This window comes from Narcine bancroftii, chromosome 7 (genome assembly GCF_036971445.1).
Source record: "Narcine bancroftii isolate sNarBan1 chromosome 7, sNarBan1.hap1, whole genome shotgun sequence".
Classification (NCBI taxonomy): Eukaryota; Metazoa; Chordata; class Chondrichthyes; order Torpediniformes; family Narcinidae; genus Narcine; species Narcine bancroftii.
In genome coordinates, this window is record NC_091475.1 from 49364000 (window position 1) to 49384969 (window position 20970).

At 38.1% G+C, this 20970-nt stretch overlaps 2 protein-coding genes across 12 annotated transcripts in view; one reads left to right on the plus strand and one right to left on the minus strand.

Moving 5' to 3' along the window:
- Positions 1 to 20970, plus strand: part of usp16 (ubiquitin specific peptidase 16) — a 59667-nt gene that overhangs the window by 9549 nt on the left and 29148 nt on the right. For 3 of the 10 annotated variants that reach the window (XM_069890031.1, XM_069890033.1, XM_069890030.1), the window contains exons 2-7: positions 13150 to 13236; positions 15358 to 15533; positions 17873 to 17976; positions 18854 to 18954; positions 19222 to 19388; positions 20436 to 20531. In XM_069890031.1, coding sequence (XP_069746132.1) covers positions 13179 to 13236; positions 15358 to 15533; positions 17873 to 17976; positions 18854 to 18954; positions 19222 to 19388; positions 20436 to 20531 — 702 coding nt within the window. In that variant the 5' untranslated portion in view covers positions 13150 to 13178. Of the gene's footprint in view, positions 1 to 8573; positions 8806 to 13149; positions 13237 to 15357; positions 15534 to 17872; positions 17977 to 18853; positions 18955 to 19221; positions 19389 to 20435; positions 20532 to 20970 lie in introns of all 10 variants that reach the window. The other 7 variants (XM_069890034.1, XM_069890028.1, XM_069890035.1 and 4 more) reach the window with 7 other exon arrangements.
- rwdd2b (RWD domain containing 2B) lies at positions 1103 to 8728 on the minus strand. 2 transcript variants are annotated; one of them, XM_069890055.1, is made up of 6 exons: positions 8606 to 8728; positions 5576 to 5798; positions 5414 to 5481; positions 4486 to 4848; positions 1883 to 2008; positions 1622 to 1711 (listed from the first exon to the last, which is right to left on the minus strand). In XM_069890055.1, coding segments are annotated over exons 2-6 (750 nt in total). In that variant the 5' UTR covers positions 5768 to 5798; positions 8606 to 8728; the 3' UTR covers positions 1622 to 1710. The 2 variants fall into 2 exon arrangements, with proteins under 2 accessions (XP_069746155.1, XP_069746156.1); XM_069890054.1 differs by lacking the exon at positions 1883 to 2008 and having other exon boundaries at positions 1103 to 1711; positions 8606 to 8727.

The following is a 20970-nucleotide window of genomic DNA, read 5'->3' on the forward strand; positions in this document are numbered from 1 at the left end:
TGGGTTGGGTGTTGGGTTTTTCCTCCTTTGTCTTTTGTCAGTGAGGTGGGCTCTGCGGTCTTCTTTAAAGGAGGTTGGTGCCTGGCGGGCAGTAACTTCCTCCAATAATTATAAATACCATCAATATAAAGGGATTGTCTTCATTTAACACTCTTTAAAAATATCACTTAAAGATCAAAAACCACACTAGTCAATTAATTCTTCTGAGTTATTTTATGGGGATAGGAAGGAAAAATGGAGTAAGATTTTGGAAGGTTGGTAGATTGCATGATGGTGAGATGAGGAAGTCAAAGCTGTCATCAGTAACAAGCTTTCTTGACCGAACTACGTGGAACATTTGTGCTTCTTACTAGCAGGCAATGGTCCTAAAAGGAATAGCCATTTGCAGCAGCGTGCTGTTGTTTCTGATTTGGACTTCAGAAGATTTGGAAAATCTGGTTGCCAACTTCTAAAGTTAAATCCAGTTCACAAATACATTACGGGAACTTGAGTTGAATATTATAATGAAAAGTAGGCAGACATGGCATGTAATAGACCATCTTAAACAAGGACAATTTCATGTAAGTTTCCATCTTTGGTAGAAAGGTATGTTGGTTGATGGCAATCTCATACCATAAAAAGTTTCAATGTTTAAAATTATATGAATTTTCCCCTTCCAAATTCATACAAAGAGGATTAATCTTCAAATTCTGTGACTATTTTTGGAAATCATTCATTAGCAAGAAAAATGTAATATTATTACATAAACTGGAAATGGAAATAATGTTTTTGAATCCTGTGCTATTATAACTTTTCTTCCAATTATTACAAATATTGTCCTTAATGGAAGTTAATTATAGATTGCTTTGTAAAAATATACCACAAATTGTCACAAATCTGTCATTAAAATTGCTCATCAGGGAGAGGTTATGTTCAGCATTTTTACATTTTTCTGCATAATTTCATCACTGTTTCAATGAGTAACTTAAATATTTATAACCTTTACTGCATATGTTTAATGAAAAGAGACTTAAGATTACCAGCAAAAATTGTAAAATTCATACATCTAACAAAAAACATAAAACTGGCTGGAGTCGTCAATATTCACTGTAATGACCAGTAATTTAATTTAATGAATCAACAATTAATTCAACAATTTTTGAAAATCATTTCAAATTCTAACTTGTGTATCTCATTACACATTGGATTGATCCTTGACTATGAAAGTGCAATGTATGTACTTTCACCATTCAGATTTTTTGGTCCATGCCCTTCATTTTGCAAATTATTGTTTACTATAATGAAGAACATGTAATACACAGTACTAAAATTCCCTGAATACATTTTTCCTATCCTTTTCAATTTACACATTTTCTTCACAAAGTATTTTCAAGAATTGCATCTTTTTGTAAATTTACAAATATAAAATAACATGGCCCTTCCTCCCATTCAGATAAACAATAAGTACCCACAAATGAATTATGAAGCTTTTCCTTCTACACCAAAGTACAACTGGAAAATATCTCCACAGTCTCTTTCATTTAGGAATTGGTACAGCTGCCCAAGATCCATATGATTTCCCCTGTTTCCATGAACATCAAATATTTTTTCTTCAAAATCTTTGAACTTTCGAAATTTTTGTAGTGCAGATATCATATCAACATTTCTGACATCTGTGGTAGTGTCCTCTCTGTGGCGAATTAGAATCCTCTTCCAGGTCAACCGTTTTACTCTGCGTGGAGGTGCAAATATGTTAACAGGATACTTAACCGGTGATGTGACATGTCAGTAACCTAATGTAATATTGATTATGATAATAATTCAATATAGTATCCTGCCTTAGCTTCACAACTCTTAAGTAAGCATCAAAGTCCAAACCAACTGCTACACACCCTCCACTCACCACTTTGCCAAATTATGCAAATTCTCCTCCCATGTTCTGTCCAAAGTTCCATAGTTGACGTAATGCCTTTTAAACTTCATATACAAATTCAACTGCAGTACCCCATTACCATCTCTGATATTGCATCTGAAAATTCAAAATTTAGTTAACACAATTTGTCTTTAACCTATACATTTCCAAATGTTAATTTATTTTAACCTGAATTAAGGTCTTTAACTTTTCTGACAATTGATATTAGGCAGATGTATTTCAAGTTAAATGGTTTTCATGGTCACAAATGTTTTAAGCACCGTGGATTCTAGTACATGATTTGCAAAAGGATGGTATGCATGTAATTAGGATAGCTAACAGTGACAGTCAAGAAAACACACCAGCACCTCTGCTTCCTTAAAGGGCTAAGTTCAGCATGTCCCTGAACAACTTTTATGGTGCATCATCAAAAGCATCCTAGATGGAGGCATCAGTGTGGCATGGAAGCTACTCTATCAAGGTCAGAAGCTGCAGATGGATCCAGTTCATAACCTCACATTTCATCAACCCCATCTACACTTATGGCTGCCTCAGAAAGCAGCCAACATATTGAAAGACCCATTCCAACCTTGCCACTTTCCCATCTCCCTCATCCAGTCAGGGAGAAGGTTAAAGAGTGTGAGATCACACACCAACAGGCTCAAAGACATTCTATTTCTGGCAACTCTCAGGCTCCTGAATGAACCTCACAATAATACTCTCATGCTGTCCTTGCTGATGTACTAACTGATCATTTCACTGTAACTGCATATTGTAATGTGCACTTGTACTTTGTACTCCCGTATGCTCATTGAGTTGACATAATGGACTGTTCATGAAATGAAACTCTCACTGCACCAGGTATAATATGACAATAAATTTGAAACTAAAAGACCAGAGCTGCACAATATTCAACTTTACCTTGGAGCCAAGGTTGCTCTCTATCCAGAATCAGATAATTTTATAAGGGTCGCCAACTTTTTAAACCACCTCTTCTTTTATCCAATCCATTGCTACTGATAACTTTATGTACAGTTATAACCTATTCCTACTCTCTACTTTCCCCAAATATCGGGAAGCCATGGTTCTCATGGGGTGTGAAAACTTGTCAGGAGTTTAACAGATTAATACATGGATTTGGTGGGTTGTTATATGAAGTAAGTTTGAACAGACTAAATTTGTAACCATTGGAGATTAGAAGAGTGAGTGGTAATTTGAATGAAGCATGAGAGTTTGGAAGATTTTGACGTGGTAAAGATGGAAATGGTGTTTTTCTTGTGATAGAATCCAGAACTAGTCACTACTGTTACAAGTAAATGGTGACTGATACATGAGAAAAATAGAGGTGATTTTATTTTTTTTTGTCTCCAAAGGACAAAAGCCTTTAGCATGCTAATCTTTAAATAGCATTGGAAGCAGAGCTTCTGAACCTTTTTGGAGGGTGTGAAAGATTTGGGTATAGTGAAGATTGTAGTCCAACCTGTCATAAATAAATGGCCCAGTAAGCTTGGAAGGCTCCTAATTCACATACTTGAGCATTAAAGAAGTGACCAGAGCTGCACAATATTCAACTTTTCCTTGGAGCCAAGGTTGCTCTCTATCCAGAATTAGATAATTTTATAAGCGTCGCCAACTTTTTAAACCACCTCTTGTTTTATCCAATCCATTGCTACTGATAACTTTATGTACAGTTATAACCTATTCCTACTCTCTACTTTCCCCATGATCTGATTTTTAAAATCAACTTTATTTACGGTATTCATATTCTTTCACCACTGTATTATGCATCTTCCCTTTGTCATAAACCACCTTCATTTTCACTTTTATGTTTGTGTTTAGTCATCTTTTAAGCTCTGAATTTCAAATAAAAAAAATTAGAAGCACTCAATAGTGCAGATAAAAACATACACCTTTCAGGACATTGGCCTAACATCAGAACTCTGAGGAATGGTCAATGATCTGAAACTGACATCAACTTTATGATCAGAGATTTGAGCATGTGAATTGTACGTTATGTTGAAGGTTTGCTGACCTAAGTCCAGTGAGAAGTGCAATGGCTCAATGTTGATAGTAGATGTCAACAGAAAGTGGAGTTCAGGAAGCAATAAAATGTACTAAAAATCGCTGAAGACTTTTTAATTGGAACTCGTGAGGCAGGATGCCACTGATAATGTTTACAATAAAAAGGATCTTGGTGGAATCCAACTAAATAGCAGTATTTAACTGGTGAAGGATAGAAAAGTTAGAGACTGCTAATCCCCGAGGCTAATTTAATAATTATTTCTGTTTCTTAAAACTACTCTTGGACGTATAGCTCGATAACAAGCCTGTGCCACCCAAACCCCCAATTAACATACAACTCCTTAACATTTTTAAGGTGGGAGGAAACCCACGCAGACATAGGGTTGTACAAACTCCTTACAGATTGCGCTGGATACAATCCCCAGTCACTGGCGCAGTAAAAATGTTGCGCTAACCACTATGCAAACTGTGCCACTCCCTATTATTATGAAGAATTTGTCTGTATTTTATCCTTGCACTCTGATGAACATTTTGATTTATTCAAAAGAAACAATGTATGCTAAAAATCAAACCTTGCCCAGTATTCTTCACATGCGCAATATGTCCCTTCAACACAAACTACTCCAGGCTTGCCAGGCATACTGAACCCAGTCAGTGAAAGTTCTTTTGCCCACTCCAAAATATTTTTCCTCTTCTCCTTGTTGTAGATGTGGTGGCTGTAGATCCACAATCTGGTACAAATTGCATCTTTGGTTCTGTTAGTAGGCTGTCTCTTTTCAGAAGGAGTGATTTCTTTGTTCATGTAAATGTCAGCATGATCTTTGATCCACTCGATTGCATTTAATACACATATCTCACCACAGCAGCTTTTCCTCAGATATTCATGCAACTCTGTATTGAATTGCATCTGCTGTGATCTGTATAATGAATCTGACCTGGACATAAAATGGCAGTTACTTTATATTGATAGTATCACATTTGAAGAATTTTAAGACACCAAAAATATTTGAATGTATTCACTCAATTCTGATTTTAAGGGAAGAATATAGCCTTTTTATGATTTGTTTACATCATCATGCTTTCTCACATTGATGAAGGACCTGCTAATTTATCAGAATCATGAATTTATCCACAGTTGGAAAAGGATATAAACAATTTTATCTGGTTGAACAGTCAGATGAAAAAACTTGAATTTGAAAGTAGGATCTATTTGACCAAAATATAGGGAGTTAGAAAGGAATACTAAAGAAAAAAGGTAAAGATAAAGAAATAAATTAAATGATTGTTCCTCCTCCAGTACACTTTAAAAAAGCCTCTAGTTATTTGAATTGTACCAAACATTAACATTTGATATTAAATTGTCAAACAGATTTTGTTTCATTGTATGAATATCTTTATACTAAACTGTTCTTTTTAAATCTACTAATTATGGTGTGATTGTTTAACATTTTTATGAAAGTATTAATTGTGCAAATGCATTAAAAGTGCAGATTATTGTACCTTATTGAAATTTCTGGTAGCTCATCTGGATAACTTGGGGGAAAGGCACAAGATAATGCACACAATACCTGAAAACAAAATAAGTAATTCATTGGAGGAAAAATATTCTATGTACAGTAATTCAAAATAATCAGAATCTACTTTTGTTGATGCAGTACTGACATTAAGAGCATCCAGATGGAGGTTTACAGTGTATTGCAGTCTTGATGTTGGTGAGCTCTGTATCTTTCCTTGTATATAGTCTTTGAGATCTGCAAAAGCCAATTGATCATCCACTTGAATCTCATTTGGAAACATGCTGAAAAGAAGTTCCAGTTCAGACATCTGTGCCTCTGCATTAGCAAGACTGGACATTTTCGAGGAATGTCTTCACCAGTTGTAAATACTGCATAGGAATACATAAAATTTCAACATGTTGCATGTCAAAAAATGATGCAGCAGTTTTTTGTAAAATATTTATCGGAGTAAATTCCTATGGAAATAATCTTTGAGATGACTTATTCCAAATGCAAATGCACATAAGAAAGTTGTAGCAGAATTACAACAAATTAGGTACTGTTATCTGGGATTCAAGCAATCAGCAAAAAAAAGGGAAATTAAATAGAAATTAAAATAAATAAGAATGAATAAATATTTAAATAAAAGTTTAAAATTTTAAATGTTCTCTGAAGTAACATGAACCTTTGGTAAAGGATCATTTATTGTCACGCAATACTACATTTAGAATGTAAATTACATGAAATTGATGAAGATGGGAACAAATGTTTAGTCAGTGACTTGGTCCTGCTTTGCTGGTAGCAGCCATTTGAAGAAAGATGTGTGAAATGACAATGGCATTGCCCAGGTTGAAACCATTTGCCATTGGGGTGACTCTCTTAAAGTGCCTGCTTCTCCCTGCTTAGTCAGTCTTTATTAGTATATTATTAAGTATATTAAGTAAGGCCTTATCTGTAAACTTGAGGAAGGGTGGGTTAATTGTCAACAATGTTATTGTTTGTGTTTTGGGCGGATCTCTGGTGGGGGAGGAACCTGCAGAGGCAGTGACAGTTAAATGTTTTCAAGAAATGTGACTGAAAATAAAGTAAAATTCTTTAAGGTTTATATAATCATACAAGTGAAGTTTGTTCGGTGTAAGTACAGTATAGTGGTTTTGTCTTCGAAACTGTTTATTCTTAATGCAAGTGCATTAGTTAGGCATTGTATGAGTGGGTGATGCCGGTAGAGGACCCATGATTCGGAGCCGAACAGGAGTGTGGGTATGACAACGGCTCTGTATACGCTTATCTTTGTGAGGTTTTTCAGTTGGTTGTTTTTCCAGACTCTTTTGTGTAGTCTTCCAAAGGCGCTATTTGCCTTGGCGAGTCTGTTGTCTATCTCATTGTCGGCACCAGCGTTGTCTCCGCTCCATCCTCAACATCCATTGGAGCGCTTTCATCCCTAACGTCGAAGTACTCGAGATGGCAGAGGTCGACAGCATCGAGTCCACGCTGCTAAAGATCCAGCTGCGCTGGGTGGGTCACGTCTCCAGAATGGAGGACCATCGCCTTCCCAAGATCGTGTTATGTGGCGAGCTCTCCACTGGCCACCGTGACAGAGGTGCACCAAAGAAGAGGTACAAGGACTGCCTAAAGAAATCTCTTGGTGCCTGCCACATTGACCACCGCCAGTGGGCTGATATCGCCTCAAACCGTGCATCTTGGCGCCTCACAGTTTGGGCGGGCAGCAACCTCCTTTGAAGAAGACCGCAGAGCCCACCTCACTGACAAAAGGCAAAGGAGGAAAAACCCAACACCCAACCCCAACCAACCAATTTTCCCCTGCAGCCGCTGCAACCGTGTCTGCCTGTCCCGCATCGGACTTGTCAGCCACAAACGAGCCTGCAGCTGACGTGGACTTTTACCCCCTCCATAAATCTTCGTCCGCGAAGCCAAGCCAAAGAAGAAGAAGAGTATGAGTGGGTCTCAAACATCTAGAAAACTCACTTGTCCAGCATCTATCAATCGCAGTATGTGCCAGATACCAGGGGTTTTTAACTGTATAATTAAAAATTTTGTGTGATTTACTTGGCACACATTCCGACCAATTACGTAATCTAGCAGTAAAACTTTAGAGCTCCTGATCTTTAAACTGTATTAAAATTACTACAGTTTATTTGGTTCAAATGAAGTGTCATTACTATCCAATATCTAGCTTCCACAGTCCTAATGCTTCTCCTGCTGAATTACTTACTACATCTTTGGATTAGATCATTGACATTGGAAGTTACAAAGCTCAAGAGATGTAGTATCCATATTCATATCCAAGGTCTAGAGCAGGCAAAGGGTTTGGGAAGAATACAGGCAAATATAACTAACTTGATCAAGATGAGCAGAAAGGCCTGTTTCTATGCCTAAGAATTTCATAACAGTTATAGAGAAAATTCAGGCATTATTTTTAAAGTGGTGTAACTTAATAAGTTGGGAGATGACAGTACGCAATCTTTTTCTAAGCATCTGGACCACTTAGATGAGTTTCACTGAAGCTCAGATCTGGAGATAGTACAATGCACCAAGATTTGAAAAGGTTACATTTTGGAACAGTATTCCCCCGCAATTACAAGTTTGGGGTCTACTTCGATTCAGGTTTTAAAAGAATTTCACAAGTTAGATGCAAACAAACTATTTTTGTGGATGAAAAATGTATTGACGGGTATTTTGAGAGATAGTCTTTGTGTTTTAAAGGTGGAATATAGGGAAAAAAAAATTAAAGGATAAAGCTCTTAATTTGTTTCATTTCCTACAGTTTTTTTGAGATAAATTTTATATTCAAAAATGTTAAACATTTTAACAACTTCATCTTAACTGGTAAAGAAATTTGCAAGGTAAAGAAATACACAAAAATCGCTAAGAGTGGCCAAACAAACCAGTTCCACCATTCAATGAGATCCATTCATGGACTCACAGAAACAGACCCTTTGGCCGCCAGCAACCAAGCACCAAGCTGCATTCACCTTGTTTTTATTTTGAAAGATCAAACAATACGCAGGGGCTGTGATTATTTAAGTGGACGAACGTTGCGTTAATGGTTCAAATAAATTCAAAACTTTAAAAATGTTAAATAAGGGAAATGTCAGTAGTCGGTTGGCCTCACGAGTCACATCAAGTCTTGATAATTTCTACAGAACACATATTTCGTGCGGAGCATGAAGAGTACCTGCCCACCGCCACCTTCGTCCGGACACTAGCCTGTCCACCGCCGCTCGCACTCCCTGGTCATCCGTCTGGCTGCCTTCTCTCGGCCGCCGTCGCGGCCAGTTGGCCGCGCATGCGCGCTGATAAAGTAATGCCTGCTGCTTTTTGATGGAGCCGAGCCTGTGCGGCGCTGAAGTCAGATAACAACCCCTAAAGGACAAGGTGAGGAGGTCTTCGGATTTTGGGATGCTGGCGGAGTCTGGGCATTGCCAGATACTCGGAGCCCCGACTTACCCTTGAGTTGGCGGACTCCGCGTGTTTAAATGCCGTGGCTCCTGGTCCAATCAGGTCTGCCAATTTTATTTTATTCCAGTCGTACCTCTGGATACCAGATGTGTAGGATTAATAATAAAAATATGAAATAAAATGATAGCAAAACAGGGGACTCGTCAACCTTGTTGGGAAAATGCTAACAATGTATGAAACTACAGACACTGTGGTTGGAGTAAAAACACACCGAAATCCAGGAGAAACTCAGCCGGTCTTTTCAGCGTCCATAGGAAGCAAAAATATATGGCCGCTGTTTTGGGCTTCAGCCCATTTTCAAGGAATAAGCAGAATGAGCAAATAAAAGAACAGGAAATCCCAGAATACTGTACAGACAATGCTGGCTGGAGGAGAAATCCAGATCAACAAAAGGGATTAATTGGATATGATAAAGGGAAAGGTGGGAATTGATTATGTCTGTGTGAAAGGAGAGAGGAAAAAAGTTGAGAGAGCGGGGGGGGGGGGGGGGGGTGAGGGTGAGTGAGGTAGGTGTTTAAAGAAAGCCAGAGAAGTCCATATCAATGCCCAATTGGAAGATGAAGTGTTGTTCCTCCAATTGTGGGTGGCCTCAGTCTTGCAGTGCCTGAGACTGGACAGACATGTCAGCAAGGGAATGGGATGGGAATTGAAATGGTTGGCCACTGGGAGTTTTCTGTTATTACAGTGTGAAGGTGCTCGATGAAACTATCTTTCAGTATGTATCCAGATTCTTCGACGTAGAGGAGGCCACAGCGGGAGCACATTTGCTATAGATGTCTCCTGTAGTTCTTTCAAACTCTTGAGATCAGAAACTATTTATTGTCATGCAATAAATTACAAATGTTATATTGCACAAATTGCCTTAAATCTGCCATAAGGCAGGCAAAGATTCACCATTGGCATTGTCTGGTTCCCCCTTCAGAGAAAGAGAAGCAAAAGAGGGTACCCCCACCCAGATTGACCGAGTGTCCTTGGATTCACCTCCAGTGTTCTCACAGCTTCTGTAGCCGCACAGGACTCCAGTTCAGTTCAAACCATCGGCAACTTGAGCACAAAACCAAATATTTAACACAGTGAGAAGCCTTCAGTCCTCAGGGCCCTTTAGGAGCCTTCCTTTCCCCCAGCATCCTCTCAAATCCCAGTTCTGATACCTGGCTCTCAAGACCCAGTCTCCAGCAGTCTGCAGCCCAGTTTGAGCCCCTCAACCTCATTGGCAGCAGCCCACCACCTGTATTTCAGCCACAGAGCCCCTTGCTGTCCTGCCACTGTGGTCACCATCCTTGGGGTCATCTCCTCTCTTTCTCCTCCTTAACAAGGGTGTTCTCCCCATTACTGGTGTCCTTTGCCATTCCACTGCTCCCCTGTAGTCTTCAACCTCTCAAGACCACTGCCAAGCACAGGCTCCGCCATCTTGAGCCCAAACCCGTGGTCACAGGATTTTAAATAAAATACTGTCTGCTCTTTTAACAGGCTGTTTAAAGCCTGTAGGGAGCTGTCTACAGTAGGGCTGGGCGGGATGACCCTGCAGGGGGGGACTGTCCTCACTCATCGCTCTCCCAGAGTCCGCACCAGTGGCAATGTTGCCAATATAGCAGCTCCGGCAGTGCCTTCATTATTTTTAGTCTTCTAGTCTATATCCAGTTTATCCCACGTCACAATGACAGCACTGGATGCAGTGAATGACCCCTGAAACTAATAAACTCTTGGTTGGTCCACATTTGGAGTGTGCGTTCAGTTCTTGTGGCCTTCTTACAGGAAGGATATATAAGCTTTAGAGGGGGTGACAGAAAATTTACCAGGATATTGCCTAATTGAAGAACATAGTCTGATGAAGCAAGGTTGACATGACAGAGGATGAAGGGTGATTTAGCACAGGTATATATATGAACATGATGAACATAGATAGGGTGGACAGTCAGCACCTTTTTCCTGGAGCGACAATAAAAATAGGAGGGGACAGCCATTTAAGTTGAGGAGGAAAGTATAGGGGAATGTCAGAGGTAGTTTTTTTGTTTACAGTATTGCTAGGGTAATGGTGAAGTCTAGTGCAATAGGGATATTTAAAAGACTCTTAGATAGGCAGTGATTAGATTTTGAAATTACTTCAACCGTTGGGGTCATTTTGAGATGCAAGTACAGTCATGCATCGCTTAAAGTCCACAATACGTTCTGTGAAATTAAACGTTATGAGATTTGGATATTATGCGAACACCATATTATATACTTAGCAAAAATGTATAGGGTACTGTAGTTTACCTGTAACCTTTTTATTTGTAAGTAGGGATCGGTGTGAGGACCAACACGGGGCTGTGGGCAGAGACCAGGGCAGAGGGATCAATGTGTGGACTGATGCAGGGCTGTGGAGAGAGAATGGGCAGTTGGATCAGTGTGGGGACAGTCATGGGGCTGTGGACAGAGAGCAGGGCAGTGGGATCAGTGTGGAGACCAACTTGGGGTTGTGGGGGGAGAGAGCAGGGCAATGAAATCAGTGTGGTGACTGACATGGGGCTGTGGGGTGAGGCGGAGAAGTTGGATCAGTGTGAGGACCGACATGGGGCTGTGGGCAGAGACCAGAGCAGTGGGATTAGTTGGGACTGATACAAGGCTGTGGGGAGAGAGTGGGGCAAGTGGATCAGTTTGGGTATACAGTATACAATTTCCTATAGCTAGTGATCGCTTTTTAATTTGCTGCGGACTTGCTTGTTGTAACTGAATAATTATGGAACCATAGACGTATATGTGGTCGGATGTTCCCCAAATGGACATTATGCGGCACATGGCTGTATTTCTTCCTTTTCTCTCTTTGTCCACCAATTGGTCCAGCTGCTGTTGTGTGAAGAAGACAGCTTTCTTTGACTTTCTTACCCTTTTACTTATGCAATTCATTCCTTTGCTTCCAGAGGTCGGAGGACTGCAATCTCAATCACAATTAGTGAACACATTTCTTAGTAAGGCTAACATCTTAATGGACCCTTGAAACCCTGATCACATCCTCTTCTAAATACTATAATTGAGAGAAGACCATCCTGAAGATCAGCAACACTAGGTTCAAGAACAGTTTCTTTTCAACAACTCTCAGGCTCTTGAGCCGCCCCTTCACAGACTTCTCCAACCCCACTAAAGGTCCATCTTCACTATTGCAGAGTCACTTTATTTTCTTTGCTCAAGATAACTGTGAATACTTTCTTTTTTTAACCATTTTCTCTTTTTCATTCAAATTATGCATATTATTGTTTTTTTTAAACAAAGTAACTGTCTAGTTGCACCAAGTAAGAATTTTGGTATGATGTACAATGTATGACAATTTATGACAATAAACTCATCATTGTTATTTTAATTGGTTACTCCACATGTTCTGCCACTTTCAAAAGATATACATCCAACCCCCACCCCATCCCCACACATATTTTGGAATTATGCTCTTTAATCCTTTTTGTTTCAGAATTCTTCAATGAACAATAAAATTTCATCTGTGATTTGCCTGCCTTTTGATGGCTTACCTCCTGTTGTCTTCAACTCTTTTAACATTCCTAAAAATTAAATGGACTTGGCAATACCCCCTGTAAAAAACCACTGTCTAATATCTTCCAATATGGTAAATGACTCATTATCTTGTTCACGTAGATTGAGAGCACCTAAAGTGGTGGAATCTAATGCTCTCTGTCCTAACTTTATCAATTAAATTCATTATCGTTATTGATTGAAATTTTCTGCTCTTAAACTGACCCCCCCCCCCCCTCATTTCTGGAATCAACCTCTTTATCCTCCACGATATTTTCACTCAACACCAGTGCTCTCCCACACACCTGCACTAATCTGGTGTACGTGTAGTTATGCTGGGTTTCCAGAACCTGGTGTTTTGGCAAGGCTTTGATAGTATTTTGATGCAGATGTGTCCTAATGAAGCTGGAAGACCTTGTAAGAGTTTTATTATCTCCGATAAAACTATTAAAACATTTTTAGTTTTGAAAAATAAATAATTGAATCCATTAAAGAATGTATTTAAAAAAAACTTGCCTTTCCCTGATCTCCCTTTCATCTGATGACTCCAATTTCTACACTAGATGGAGACAAATGACAAATGTGACACAGTTGGAATTTCTTTTCTCCTGAACTTGCAGCAGGACGATTAAGTCTGGGAATAGATGGCTGTCATCAGTTTTATTTTGAATCACTAGCCACAGACAGATTCATTCTGCCCCTTAACTAAAGTTGCACAATTTTGCAAATGCTTCTTTTTTTTTGTCTTTTTTTTTTAAGGTAGATGAAAAATACAGAACAGCATTGAAATGGGAAAGAAGGAAAGACATCATTCTACTCCGGATGGTGAGGCATCTGATAATCATGGTAATTAAAGGCTTTGTTAGTTACAGACTGTACAGCGGTATCCAAGTGAACTGGTGGGTTCTAACAAAAGTATATTCCTTCACTGCATTTTAGATTTAAATGTAGCACAATGAAAAATAATTTTGTGTTAGGGAGGTGTGGCTCAATCAATTTTGGGTCAAATAAATCAAATGACAAATGAAATTTGATTATCAAAAAAGTTGTTATTAATAGAGAAATAAAACTGCTACATTCTAAAGCATTTTGTTGCAATCAACAGGAATCTTTAGACAAGACCACAGAAGTAGAATGTGATTAAGTCCCATCATGCTTAATTCCTTCTACATTTTGTAACAGTGCATGGTTATATATCTGTTAATACATTTCTACATGCCTACCTTTGTGGTGTCTGGGTCATTTCTAACACCTAACCTCCTCAGCATGAACAACACTATGTCACCTTGCATTAGAATAAATATAGTTAGTATTGCATTCTTTCCATGTGCCTTATCACACCTCCCTCTGCCTATTCAGTTGACATGGTTTCCTTCAACATTTGACTGTAGTTTATCCCTCAGCTCCTAACTGTTCCTCTGTCCTTTATTCTACTCTTCTGCTAGCATCCAACCTGCAAAGGTCCTGTTTTCCCCAGGAGTGGTCCCAGTGATCCAGATATCTAAAGGCCTCCTATGCCATTTTTTTAGCAACATTCATTTGATGTGCTCAAAGTCCTATATTTCCACATTGTGTGGAAGTAATCCAGGGATTACAATTTGTGAGGTACTGTTATTTAGTCTGCTAACTAGCTCCTTAAATTAACATTCTGGGATCTCCTTTTATGTACAACATTAACATCAATGTGGACCACAATGTAGAAAAAAGAATCTCAAAATTATATGTACTCTGACAATAAATCTGAAATCTGAATTTCTGGGTATTTATCTCTACATTTATAATGCCCTACAACTGACTCTGCCTCCAGGGAGGATACACATTAATCTGGTTGGCATTGTTGACGACACAAGTGCCTGTCTATTCCTCCCTTTTGAGTTTCTTTCAGTTTTCTCCCTTCATTTCTTGTACCTTCTCCCTTGTGCAACTGAACCACCCACTGTGCTCTGATCTTAGATCTAACTGGACTTGCCACAGATAATTCCAACATGGAGAAATAGTTTTATAATAGGATGCACTCCAAGGCTTTTTAACTATCTGCCTGCATCCCCTCTTTTGCCTGGTAGTCAGCCTTTGAACTGTGTGGTGCCTACCACTTTATATATATGAAAAAACATGCTATCCAAGCAATTGTCGGTGTCATGGATGCTCTACAGAGTCTCCAGCTGGTGCACAAACTTCAATAACTAATACGTAAGTTGATTGAACTGTAGGTACCATGTGCGCATGTGGTCACCCAAAACAAACAAGGAGCACCTCAGAATTTTCACATGCTCCAATACTTTTCAATTCAAAAGGGCTGCATAATATGTAATCCAATATCAATTCCACTCCTGTATGTTACCTATTTTTTTAATATTTTAAAGTTTTCATCCATATAATTGTACAGAGTCAATACTTAATGAAGTTTGACAGTTACAATGGGTACATGGTATTAGCCCTTCACCCTTATCTGCCTTCCCCTCACTCTTATCCCCCAAAGATAATTATGACAATAGATACAATAGTTATATAAAATAATTGTATATAAAGAGTAAGAAAAGCATTAAGAAAAAGTAGTATCAATCTGGATTGCACAAAGGGTTGGTTCACACACTGGAATCTTATAATATTTATATTAAATGACTATTTTTGACTTTTTTTAAAAAAAAGTAAAATTACTAATTGAGAATCTCATCCATTTCTGAATGTTTTACCAGAATGTAACACATAGACACATCAGTAATTTTTGCATCAGGTGTAGGTATTTTAGGTTTAACTTATTATGAAGTAATGCTTTGATTATTATTAAAAGAAAATGCACCTGTATATTTTAGGTTGTGTGACAGAATTGAATGTAATTACACTAGTTTATTTTAAAGCTTGCACAACTTTAGAACAGAAATAAATAACTAATGAAACCAATAACATTTGTGCAGCAAAATTTGTGTGTCTTGAAGAAAATATTGTTGAATTTGCCATTTATTTCAGCAACTGAGTGTGTGCACTTTCGTAAGGATTTGAACCAAGGCAAAGTTAAGAAGCTTTTTGGCCAGCATTGGTCTGATGCTTGTGATGACTGCAAAGCTGATGCCAAAACAGAGAGACAATGCGAGGAAACTGATGAAACTTCCAACATCTGGCTCTGCCTAAAATGTGGGCATAAGGTGAACAGTTGTCTTAATTAAATCTCTCTCTTTGACCACAGTTTTCTGAGTTTTGTGTAAACATATATGAGTGATTAGTTACGCTTGTTAGATTTTAAATAATTTGCAGTGTTTGTGGAAGCCATTATTAATGGACATTTTTAAGAAAATAAAATTGTCAACTCTTCCTCCTGCAAGTGTGTGTATGTATATATAGAGCCCTCCATGTTTGGGACAAAGCCACTTTTTTTTTCTTTATTTGCCCCTGTGCTCTATAGTTTTAAATTTGTAATCAAACAATTCACATGTAATTGAAGTGCACATTCCAGATTTTATTCAAGATTATTTGTAAACATTTTGCTTTGACTATGTAGAAATTACAGCAGTTTTTATACATAGTCCCATTTCAGGGCAGCATAATGTTTGGAACATTTGGCTTCACAGCTGTTTTTGAGTACTCACGTATGTTTAATTGCTTCATTAGTGCAGGTATAAGTTCTGATCAACTTTGGAGTCTGTACTTGCCATTTTTCAACATGAAAACTGGAGTTGTGCCAATGAAAGTCAAAGATGCTATTATGAGGCTGAAAAACAAAAATAAGACAGCAAGAAATATTGCCCAAACCTTAAGATGACCAAAGTCACCAGTTTGGAACATCATTAAGAAGAAAGAACATACTGGTGCACTCAATAATTGTAAAGAGACTGGTATTCCAAGGAAAACTTCCACTGCTCATGACAGAAGAATTCTCATAATAATGAAGAAAAATCCCCAAGCATGTGTCTTGATAGATCAGAAAGAGGCAGGTGTGGATGTGTCAATGACTGCTGTCTGCAGAAGACTTCATGAACAGAAATGCAGAGGCTACACTACAAGATTCAAACCACTAGTTAGCCACAGAAACAGGATAGCCAAATAACAGTTTGCCAGGAAGGACCGGTATTGAAAAGAGCCTGCAAAATTCTGCAAAAGATCTGTGCATAGATGGGACCAAGATTAATCTGTCTCAGAGTGATGGCAAGAGCAAAGTGTGGAGGCCTAAAGGAACCGCCCAATATCCAAAGCATACCCCCTTTGTCGTGGTTTGCATCTTGCAGTGTAGCCTCTGTATTACTATTCATGAGGTCTTCTGGGGATAATAGTCATCAACATATCCACACCTGCCTCTTGAAGACATCATTTTGGGGATTTTTCTTCATTATGATGAGAATTCTTCAATCATGAGCAGTGGAGATCTTCCTTGGAATACCAGTCGCTTTGCGATTATTGAACTCACCAGTATGCTCTTTCTTCTTAATGATGTTCTAGACAGTTGTTTTGATAATCCTAAAGTTTGGGTAATGTCTCTTACTGTTTTATTCTTGTTTTTCAGCCTCATATTCGATTCTTTGACTTTCATTGGCACAACTCTGATCCTCATGTTGAAAAATGGCAACTACAGACTCCAAAGTTGATCAGAAGCTTAGAAGCAAGCCTAGCTCTCTTATACCTGCACCAATGAAGCAATTAAACATACCTGAGTACTCACAAACACCTGTGAAGCCGAATGTCCCAAACATTATGGTCCCCCTAAATGAGGGAACTACCGCATGTATAAAAAGTGCTGTAATTTCTACATGGTCAAATCAAAATGTTTACAAATAACCTTGAATAAAATCTGGAATGTGCACTTTAATTACATGTGAATAGATTAAAAACTGTGGAGCACAGGGGCAAATAAAGAAAAAATGGCTCTGTCTGAACATTACAGAAGGGTGTGTGTGTATTTCACACGCATAATATATAGCCAATTCTGAATCAAGTCACCATGGATTTGGCGTCATCCTAGTATGAGGGACCCTGTCAAATGCTTTGCTAAAGTCCATGTAGATGACATCCACTGTCCAATCTTTGTTACTCAAAAAAAAACTCGATGAAGTTTGTAGGATATGATCTTCCTTGCACAAAACCATGCTAAATATCCCATATGAAACCACTCTTTTCAAATGCAAGTAAATTTTATTCCAGTGCATCATCTCCAATAAATTTTCCACCATTAATATAATGCTCACTGGCCTATTAATTGGCTGGATTATCCCTTGCCCATTTCAACAAAGGTAAAACATTGGTTTTTCTTCAGTCTTTTGGAATTTCATCTGTGGCTAAAAAAGGTTTCTGTCAAGGCCCCAGCAATCTCCTCTCTTGCCTTCTTCAATATCCTAGAATTGATACCATCTGAGCCTGTGGCTCATCTGCCTTGGTGTTCAAAGGACCCAATGTCACCTCCTCCGAGCCTAATGCTTTTGATTGCTATTTTGCACAATATAAAATGTTTTTCAGCTCTCCACAATTATGTCATTACTTATTTTGTATCTTTCAGGGTTGTGGGAGGAATTCGGAAGGCCAGCATGCTCTTAAACATTACAATGCGCCACATTCAGATACACATTCTGTCATTCTTAGTTTGGATAACTGGAGTGTATGGTAGGTTCAATATTCCATGTAGAGTACCATGCTCATAAAATGTAGCGCATAAATAAAATTTTGATAGTGGATAAATTATCGAGCACCTGATTAAACAATTAGAGGGATACAAAATAGATTCCAGAATGACACCAAAGGCAGTCGTGAAATTTACATATTGCCTTCAGATAATTATTATAGGAAGGATGTGATTAAACTAGAGCAGGTACAGAAAAGATTCACAACCGTCTTGCCCAGATTGGAGGGTTTGGGTTATAAGGAGCAATAAAGTAGTTCTGTTTTTCCTGGAGTGAAAGAGGCTGAGTGATGACTCAATAAAGGTATATAAAATTATGAGAGGAATAGACAGGTTGGATAATCGGTGACTAATTCCCATGGTCGGATTGTCTAAAACTAAAGGACATAGGTTTAACTTGAGAGGGAGGAAATTTAAATAGCATCTTAGTGGCACATTTTTCAAACAGAGTTGTTTGATATGCTGTTAGAGGAAGTGGTGGAGGCAGGAACAGTAAGAGCACAAAGGGATATGGAATTCATGTAGACAAGTCAGATTGGTAGAGATAGGTGTGATGATCAGCAGAAGAGATGTGGGCCAAAAGGCCTGTTACTATGTGTACAATCTGACCCTCAAGTGACCGGGATATAGAATTTGAGGGGAAAATATATCTGATAATTTGGTCTACTTATTAAAATAGTATGGGGGATGGAATGTTGGATATTCGGTAAAAGCATGTGAGAAAGGGTGGATGAAACTGTTTAAGAATATACTAAGTAAAAGTACAGCCATGTGAAGTTGCTAAAAATAAAAATAAAATCAAATTAGAATGATTGTGAAGAGCAATAAAATATTCACATTGACTTATGCTTTTAACCACAGGTGCTATTTGTGTGATGATGACGTACATTATGAAGTCAAAGATCAGTTAGGACAGTTAGTAGGATTTGTCCAAAAAAAGATTGTTGATAAATGCTCTAAAGGTGAGTTATCCAGAAGGTCTTTGAAATGCATAGTTATTCTTTAAATATGCAACTGGTAATACTGTACTGCTTCATAATTATCTCCAAATGCAATCACCTGGAAGTTAATGTTCTCCAGAAGACTGCAGAAAAACAATTGCTTTTACCTGATGAACCAATTTCACTACAGTGCATTGTTACTGAATTGTGAGTGTTGTGGTTAGTTTGATGGCGATTGTTGATGAGAAAGTACAAATCCATCGAGTTTTAATTGGTCCATGTTTCTAGTTACAGCTGTACTGTCCCCATCAGATGAAAAAGATAAAGATGAGGGAAAGGAAGACAATGCAACAGAAACTGAGAAAGAAAAGCTATGGGGAGAGAACAACCAACAGATATCAGTAAAAGGACTCAGCAATCTTGGGAATACATGTTTTTTCAATGCTGTTATACAGGTGATTAACATAAAATAACTGATTATGGCATCTTTAAAATCTATTAGTCATTCAGTCCATGTTGTTGAGTTAACAGTTTCCATTGTGGATCAAAGCTTACATTAATATCAAACTCAGAAAGCAACTTCCTCAATGAATAAAGCAGTTCGTGTCTGGATTCTGAAAAACAGAAAACATTCTGGCAAGGGCTGATGAGTGGCAAGTAAAAATTGCTCTTAAAAAATGTGACCTATTCTTGATAATCATTGGGATTATTGTTGCTGAGTTCCCTACAATCAATATCTTGTATTTCCCAGGGCAGCAAGAGTAGGTCAGAGCCTAGTTATTCTGTTGCAAGTAATTTGCCTCCTGATATTCCTCAGCCTTTCCACCATCTACAAGGCACAAATCTGTAGCTTGATGGAATACAGCCTGGGTGTGTAGCGTCAACAAATCTCAAGAAATGTGATGCCATCCAGGACAAGGAAAACAACTTAATTGGAACCTACCAATTTAAACATGTATTCTCTTCACCACTAGTTCACAGTGGCTGTGGAGTGTAACATCCACAAAATACAGGTTACTTAGCAGCTTGCAAGCACATGACCTTTATCACCAAGAAGCACAAAGCAGTAGGCACATGGGAATGCCATCCCTCTGAATTTTCCTTCAATAGGCAATCTAATTCTAGCCAGTGCTTGAACTCCTTGCCCAACAGCATTATAAGAGTGCCTTCACAAAACCATGCTCGCTGCCATCTCAGGAGTAGTTAGGAATGGGAAATAAATGCTGGCCTTGCTGAGGTGCCTAGATTCAAAAAAATGAATAAAAAATGTAATCATCTAAATCAGATATGGATTGAAAACATCTCACAAAATATTACCACTATAATCACCAACAATTAATTTAATCTGATTTTCTCTCTTCTCAAGACTTCATGATGTTTACTCAAAACACAGTGGATATTTTGCTTTTTCTTTTGCTGTAATCAGAACTGCTGTGGGGGTACTTTGTCACAATTTCTAACATTGAAATTGATAAACCACATCCTTTATTTCTAAATCCCAGATCTTGTCACAGACTTGTGCACTGAAGGCACTGATTCAGGGAACAAAAATGAATGGAAATACAGCGATGGTTATAGCTCCTAATTCTGCAAATCTGGTAGGTACAGCTTGGAAAAGCTTCCATCTGATAATTCTCCAAATCTGGTCGATACAGCCTGGAAAAGCTTCCATCTAATAATTTGCAAATATTCAATTATAGAAATCGACCATTGCTTTAAGTGTAATAAAAATACCAGTGTGTCTCTATCTTTGGATTTTTCTGAAGTATTTTTTCTCCTTGAATTTGTGAATGATTTTGATTGGCATTAAACATAATGGCTCCTAATTGCACATTTCCTTAAGTGATTATTAACAAAATAATTCAAAGAATCAAACAAATGATGTATTTGGTGAAACTCCTCAATGAAATTACAGGTTAACCATACAAATTAAACTAAGATTAACTATGTGTGGAGCATGAATGAAAATGTTTTGCAAAGAATATCTGTTTCCTGAAAGTGGTTTTATCACAGAATTTTATTTCTCCTTTAAAATAT

Bases quoted from the DNA above. Each gene is read 5' to 3' on its own strand.
- rwdd2b (XM_069890054.1), bottom strand. From the start codon at position 5,767: ATGTCCAGTCTTGCTAATGCAGAGGCACAGATGTCTGAACTGGAACTT. The intron at 4,849-5,413 runs GTACAATAATCT...TTTTATGTCCAG, and splicing joins CTACCAGAAATTTCAATAAG to GTCAGATTCATTATACAGAT. The intron at 1,712-4,485 runs GTTTGATTTTTA...ACCTCCACGCAG, and splicing joins TGTGAAGAATACTGGGCAAG to AGTAAAACGGTTGACCTGGA.